Below are 8,167 nucleotides of genomic sequence, written 5' to 3'. Positions count from 1 at the left end.
TGGCCATGGTTGTATTGTAGGCAGTGGCGGAGCCAGAATTTTAGTTTTAGGGGGGCAAGATTAAATATAAAGGTACATGTAAATTATATTTTGTTCTCATCTTTTTTTCAATTTTTTTTCAGTGCCTAATGTAAGAGTTGAAATTTAATAGTCACTGTTATGCTTAAGGTATTCTAAATTTTAAGGTGATTATAAGTTTAAGTAAATATTTTAAACAAGTAAAACACATAAACATGAATGAAAAAAGCTAAATTAACAGAGAAGTTTTCATGCTAAATCTGTATGAGGGAACAAAAAATGGTGATCCAACTTTTTAAAATCTCTTATTTATTTTGCTACCTTTACTTACAGCTTGCTTATGATTGGTATATCATAAAGGAAAGAAGCAATCTTGACTTAATAACGTTAGAAATATTATTAAAAAAAATAAAAGAATACATCTAGGTGTACAATACAAAGAATAGTAGAGATGATATCTAATGTGTGGCAACAAATCAACACAGTAGAGACAATAACTGATGCATGACAACAAATGCATAACTGAGTTTGATGTGAGGCTTGGGGGGAGGGGTCGAGGAGGGGCAATTTGTTGCCACACATTAGTTATTATCTCTTCTATTTTTTGTATTGTGACAACAAATGCATAACTAAGTTTGATGTGGGGCTTGGGGGCTACCCCCTAGCTTCGCCCCTGAATTTGTAGGGACCAATGGTTTGGATTTTTTCAAGAGGTAACCACAAGAGAGGAAGATCTTGTCTGCAAATAGAGAGGTGGATAAGAGATAAGCGTGGTTCTTTCACATCCATGTCATAAGAGAAAATCTTATCAACAACCAGAAAGTCTTTATCAATCATGAATCATGATGCATGTTTCATGGCCGATGGGTTCGATTAATATCCCTGCAATGCATTGAATAATGAATGAAACGTACCCCACCACCACAACCACCGAGCCAATCATACACAACCATCTCCTGCAAATATGCAAAGCATTTTTTTTTTATTAAAATAAAAAAGGAATATCTGTTAAAAGCGGCATAATGCACTAGTGAAAGAGGAATTAAGCGCATCCCATTTTATTTGAAAGTAACAAAAGCATTTCCTGCAAATATACATAGAATTTTTTTAAATTAAAATAAAAAAAAGGAAGAAGAAGAAGAGGAAACTAGAAAGGGTCCATCAAAAAGGCATATATGTTAAAAGCTGCATAATACACTAGTGAAAGAGGAAATACACTAGTGAAAGTGGAATCAATCGTGTCCCATTTTATTTGAAAGTAACAAAAGCATCTCCTGTAAATTTGCAAAGCATTTTTTTTTTCATATTAAAATAAAAAAGAAAGAAGAAGAAGAAGAATCTAGAAAGCGTCCATCAAAAATGAATATATGTTAACAGCTACATAATGCACTAGTGAAAGAGGAATCAGGCACATCCCATTTCATTTGAAAATAACAAAAACTAATAAATAAATACCTCTTTAATTAAATGTTATACAATTTTCCAAAGAAAAAAAAAAACAGATCGATTGCAATAAAAATTCCAACCTTAATTAATGCATTTTGACACTCGTTACCTGGACCTATATAAAATTGGGTGTTTTATATTATCCGTCTCCAAATCGTTGCTACATGTATCTTCTTTCCACATATAGAAAATAATAAAAATTTTGCATATTTTTTCATAAAAATGAAATAAATAAATAAAAAACATTCAAAAATAAAAGTTAAATATTATATAAAATCTTTGAGATTACAATCTCATAATTAATTCCCTCCAAAAATGGCCGTATCATGAGTGGGCGGAAGAGAAAATGAAGAAAGAGAGCAAAAACCTAAATTTTACACCCTAGTTTTGTCCCATCCATCTATTATTCATAAGAGAGTTTTATTACAATCTCAATAAATTCAATCCACAAACACAAGGGAGGTGGGGGGAGATGGGAACAAAAGAAAGGAAGTTTATCACCATGAATAACATAGAATATTAATCACAGTTGAGAGAGGATGTTAGTCATGGAATGGCATGGACTGCAAATAGCCTCCAAAGGCTCAGCCTTCGACAGAAGAAATCCTAAACTTGGGTTCATGTCCACCATCTCCTTCCCAACCCTTTCCCAATCAAAACACTGAATGAGTGCACCCAATGCCAATGATAGTACCCGCAAGCCCATGCTAGAACCAGGGCATGCCCTCCTCATCATGCCAAATGGAATATATTTGAACCCTTCTCTTTCCTCATCGATAGCTTCAAATCTCTCTGGCTTGAACCTAGTGGGTTCCTCCCACAGCTTGGGATTCCTATGCATGAACCATGCATTCACCAACAAAATTGTCCCTCGTGGTACATGAAATCCCCCCACAGTGCAATCTTTTGAGGAAAAATGTGGTAATAAAAGTGGTTGTGGAGGATACAGTCTAAGTGTCTCATTGATGACACAACGAAGATAGGGAAGTTTGGCAAAATCTGAGTCATCAAGCAAGCGCCCACGTCCAACCTGGTTATCAATCTCTACTTTAACCTTCTGCAATACCTCTGGATGATTAAGAAGAAGTGACATTGCCCATTCCATGGTCGTTGCTGTTGTATCCGTTCCCGCAACAAACATAGTCTGAAGCACATATATAACGCTCAAGTAATGTTAGAATAAATTTTGAAAGAAAAGTTTGAAACACTTCTTACCAATCTGAAGGTGTATCTAGTTCTACATTATTTAAATTTTCAAATATAATGTGACAATGTGTAAACCATTAAATTAAGAAAATAAAATCTTACCCCTAAAATGGATTGCTTTATTAAGCTTTATAAGGAAAGTTATCCCATTTCAATAAAAGCAAAGCTTCATACACAACAAAATATCATAACATTTTTAAATTAGCCTACCACCTCACACATGAGTCCACCACAATAATTAGAATAATATTATAGTCACAAACTATTTTACAATATTTTTACAAATTATTAATGTGACAAATTTTTATTAGTTCTAATATGAGTCCACTACTAACATCACATTTATGTTTACCAATAATTATTTGAAAATTACTACAGCTACAAACTATTTTACAACATTTTTACAAATTATTGATGTGACAAATTCTTATTAATTCTAATATGGGTCCACCACTAACATCACATTTATGTTTACCAATAATTATTTGAAAATTATTAAAGTCACATCAGCAATTTGTAAAAATATTGTAAATTGGTTTGTATCTGTAACATTACTCCAATAATTAATTAAAATTTTCTAATTACCCATGCATGAAGTAATTGACTAATTTAGGTGTATATTGTAAAATTGTTGAGAATTTTTGTTGTGTCCTTAATTAGAATAACTGACTGCAATTTTATCTTAAGTGTGTGTGTATAGAAACCTTCCCCCCTTCTTGTTTTACAATACTTTCACTAAATAAACAATCAACAATGACATCAACCAAACATAGATCTTTTTGGCCTTGGATATATATTGTACCCATACTAGTTATCGTTCTACTAAAACATCTAAATAATTATTTTGATTCATGTTAAAGTTTATATTAAATATTATAAATTTAAATATGAATTCAATATCAAATTGTTTAAAATTTTAAATAATATAACATTAGTACTGTTTCAACTTTTAAAAAGCCATACTATAGGTCTGTTTGAATACCGTTTATTTTATTGAAACTGAAAATTTATTACTGAAAGTACAATAAATAAATGTAAAATTGTTGACTAATTTAGGTGTATATTGTAAAATTGTTGAGAATTTTTGTTGTGTCCTTAATTAGAATAATTGACTGCAATTTTATCTTAAGTGTGTGTGTATAGAAACCTTCCCCCCTACTTGTTTTACAATACTTTCACTAAATAAACAATCAACAATGACATCCAAATGCATTATAAGTTTCATTTAATAAAAATTTGGAAAGTTTAAGTTTTATTTAGAGGATAATTAATGTTAAATAATGAATTAATGGGAAAAATGAAGAAGAATGAACCAAACATAGATCTTTTTGAACTTGGATATATATTGTACCCATACTAGTTATCGTTCTACTAAAACATCTAAATAATTATTTTGATTCATGTTAAAGTTTATATTAAATATTATAAATTTAAATATGTATTCAATATCAAATTGTTTAAAATTTTAAATAATATAACATTAGTACTGTTTCAACTTTTAAAACGTCATATTATAGGTCTGTTTGGATACCGCTTATTTTATTGAAACTGAAAATTTATTACTGAAAGTACTATAGATAAAGGTAAAAGTTAGTTGAAATAGTACAGTGAGACTCATGAATAGTACCAAAAAGTGCAGTAGAGCCTATAAATAATAGCAAAATTAAGCTGAATAGTAAAATAATTTTCATTTATAATTTGTATCCAAACAGAGGCTATTTATTAAAAATAAAATACTTTTAAAAGACAAAACAAAATAGTACTAAACTACTAATTAGTATATTTATTTATTACATTATTGGTATGTTTAGAACTATAGTGAGCGTTTGGGGAGTGCTTATTCTTGCGTTTTCAGTTCCACGTTTTGCCTTTTTTTTTTTTTTTTTTTTTTTTCCTGCACGTGAACAGTAACCTCACATGGGTTCACTGTTCACATACTGTTCACGCATTAAAAATATTAAAAATGGGTCCCACGATACTATTCACACATTTAAAAATTATTTTACTACAGTACTTTCAATTTTCAGTTTCAGCAACAATAAACTCAATCCAAACGGACCCATAATATAATAAATAAAATGTTTTCCTATTAACTTACCAATAGGATGCTTTTGATGACATTATCTGAATAGAACTCAGGTTCTGATTCCCGGAGATGCACCAGAGTTTCAATCAGTGTTCCCTTTGTTTCCACATCCACAATGGTGGCGTTATTCAAAGAACTGGTTTTCTTTTGCTTTATCTCGTCTATCAAATGCCCTAATACTTCATCTCTCTTCCTCTGCAACCTTATCATATCCTTCTCCAACCCTTTGTAACCAATCCACCTTAAAACTGGAAAGAAATCACACATATTCATTGCCAAATCTGCAAAGAAATTCTCCTTGAAATCTTTGAGAAGTTCTTTGCCCACATCCATGCTTTCAACCTCTTTTCCAACGCATGGCTTGCCAGTAACTATCCTCATTATTATATTGGACACCAAAAGTGAGAACAAATACCTCAACTCCACCTTTTGGGGTTCTATGTTTGAAACTTTATATAGTTGGCCGAGAAGAGAGTGAACTTCTTCTTCTCTAATGATAGAAGACTTTTGAAGGCTGATATGAGAGAACACCTCAACAGAAGCAAAACGTCGAATGTTTCTCCACAAGTTGCCATATGGAGCCCAAACTGGAGCTGTTGAGTTGTAAGTAAAATGCTTCCCAGCCATGGTGGGGGGTCGATTTGCAAAAACTATGTCATTCTTGGTTAAGCACTCTTCAACAATGGAAGGAGAAGATACAACGAGGATAGGCCTTGAACCAAATTTAAGATAAAGGATTGGACCGTATTGTAAGGTTAAGGTCTCCACCGTTTTATAGAGTGGTGGTTTGAGAAGGTGGAGGTGGCCGATTATTGGTAGAGAAAATGGACTTGGGGGTAAATTTTTGTTACGGTTGTTTGAAAGTTTGATAATAATGAAAATGGTAGAGAGGAGCAAAGCAAGGTAGCAATATAAGTTTTCCATGGCGAAAGCAGCAAAGTAGCTCACGAGTGAGAGTTTGCCAAGAGGGAAAGAAATATATAATTTCGACTCACATGATTAAATGATGTTTAACCAATCATTAAAATAATAATAATAAAATTATTAAAAAATTATTAAAAAAAAAAATAGTAGACCCTATTACACACATGATTCTTACACACACATGGAATACACAAATTCAGTACATTTCAAGCAAGTATAAGAATGTGTATAATATGGTGTGTGTGTACTATTATTTTCCCTTATAAATAATGTGGTGTCCTTGTAAATTTTTTTGAAATAATACTTTTAATAATTTTAACATTTTCATTGTCGTAGACCCTATTACACACCGCTGGTTTTCATTGCTAAGACCCATTTACGGGCCTAATTTCCACCGCATCCACTCGATGAGCAAGAAAATTTATCCCCGTTTACTTTAAAATTTAAAACATATTCTCAAACCTAATTATTTTTTGTCTTAAAAAGTCTAAAGTGGCACCTCCGTGCACGTGCAAATACCGCTTTTAGTCAGTAAATTAACTTGTCTGATGAGGTTCGAATATGTTTCTTTTATAATTGATGTCAATAAAAGTGATGAAATAATTGTGTGAGTTCCTGTGAGGGTCTAGATTAGGTCAAGTGCACTAGATCCAGTCAAATTGTATCATGTATCCAAAAGTGAACATGTGTCACTATCTTAACGGGTCCAATGCCATTGGACACTGAACCCAAACTGCTCCCTTCCTGTGAAACATGTGGAAAATTGGTATCTTTTACACTCAAACTCACCGATATATACACATATAGAAGAGAGACACACTTGATTATCAAAGTAAAATAGAATGGCAAAGGAATTGAAGAGGAAAGAACTTTTTTTGTATTCTTATTTTTCCTCTTCACTCTTGGCTTGAAATGGAAGAAAATATGGATATCTTACACTGTTACACCATATATACTGTAGGGACACGGTTTTCAGCCCAGGCCCAAAATGTATGGGATACTAACCTAGTGAACCCAGTACAATAAATTTGTAGAGAGTGGGTGGAAGAACTAGGCTTTAGTGAATGAGATAGCAGTTATAATGAGTCTCCAAGGCAATCAAACGAAAACGAACCAAGTTTGTACAAGAAAGTTTGTCCTCGGCACAATCCGAGGAGCTCTGTTCTAGTATATATTGGATGATAATGGTTACAGGAGTTCTTGAGATTTCTACAGTGCTTTCTCTATTAATCCCCGGGCCCCTTCTCCATGGTGAGTCTCTCCTATTATATAGTCCCCTTTGAACGATCTTGGCCTTCCACTTGTTGATCATCCAAGCCTATACTTGAGTGCCTGTCCCATCAGACACCCTCTCTGGTGTTCTGTGAGTTGCGGTAACCGAGATAGCACTGTTCAAGGGTCTTGTCCACATAAATGCGGTGTTAGCAACTTTCCCTTAAATATTCCTGAGTTCCTATCCTTTAGAACTTCCTAGAAGGTCACTCTAACTATTTAGGACTTATATCTGACCATGCTTTAGCTGGTCCGAGGATATATTCCTCCTCGGACTTGGACTACCGCGCTCTCGGCCAAAACCTCACGCCCCATTGTATGATTTTTAGCCCATGACCCCACATATACTATCTTAATTTCTATGGTAGACCTAATCGTTTCTCTTTTGCTATGAAAACATTTGTTTATACTAATAGGATTTTATTAACTTGTGTCCTTAGGGCATACATTAATCGGACTCATACTAATTTAAAAGTGGAGGGATGGGTATAGAAGTACAGGTACTATAACTTTGTGAAAGTTTGCTGGTGACCTACCATGTAGTCTTAATTTTGTTTTGCTTACCAACTTCTGGCATTGCTAATATTTTTACTACCCCGGCTAATAAATATATAAAGCTCCCACTACAAAAAACGCGCTCTGAAGCCGCTTTTTGTAGCCGCGTTTAGCTGCCTAGGACTGAAGCCACGTTTTTAAAAAACGCGGCTTCAGTCCCGTCTGGGTTTTTTTTTTTTTTTTTTTTAAGTAATGTTTGAGCTGCGTTTAAAAAACACAGATTCAAACATGCTTCAAATACCCTTTACAAGTCTGGAGCTGCGTTTAAAACGCAGCTTAGACATTTAACTTGAGCTGCGCAGCTTCTACATGTTTGGAGCTGCGTTTCTTTAAACGCGGCTTCAAGTTTCAGTATAAATAACCAAAAAAAAAAAAAAATCCCTCATCCAAACACAAAAATACCCTAACTCCCCAAATTCACACTCGCTCTTAGATCGACCACTCTCACCGATCCAACACCCTCCTAGCACCGATCGCAGACAACCCTCACAGATCCAACACAGTCCCCTCACCGATCGCAGAACCCCGTCACCGATCGCAGACTACTCTCACCGATCCAACCCCTCACCGATCTCAGACAACTCTCACCGATCCAACACACTCCCCTCACCGATCTCAGACCACTTTCGCCGATCTCAAGCTACCTCACTTCCACCCTAT

At 34.0% G+C, this 8,167-nt stretch overlaps 1 protein-coding gene across 1 annotated transcript; it reads right to left on the bottom strand.

Annotated features, from left to right (window-relative positions):
• Nucleotides 1-1,709: 1,709 nt before the first annotated feature.
• On the bottom strand, nucleotides 1,710-5,746 carry LOC126709670 (cytochrome P450 81C13-like). Its single transcript, XM_050409989.1, has 2 exons — nucleotides 4,769-5,746; nucleotides 1,710-2,608 (listed from the first exon to the last, which is right to left on the bottom strand). Exons 1-2 carry the CDS (start codon nucleotides 5,678-5,680, stop codon nucleotides 1,988-1,990), a joined length of 1,533 nt encoding a protein of 510 aa, XP_050265946.1. The 5' UTR covers nucleotides 5,681-5,746; the 3' UTR covers nucleotides 1,710-1,987.
• Nucleotides 5,747-8,167: the final 2,421 nt, after the last annotated feature.

This window comes from Quercus robur, chromosome 2 (assembly GCF_932294415.1).
Source record: "Quercus robur chromosome 2, dhQueRobu3.1, whole genome shotgun sequence".
NCBI classification, from domain to species: Eukaryota; Viridiplantae; Streptophyta; class Magnoliopsida; order Fagales; family Fagaceae; genus Quercus; species Quercus robur.
This window is presented reverse-complemented; position numbering and strand designations above follow the sequence as displayed.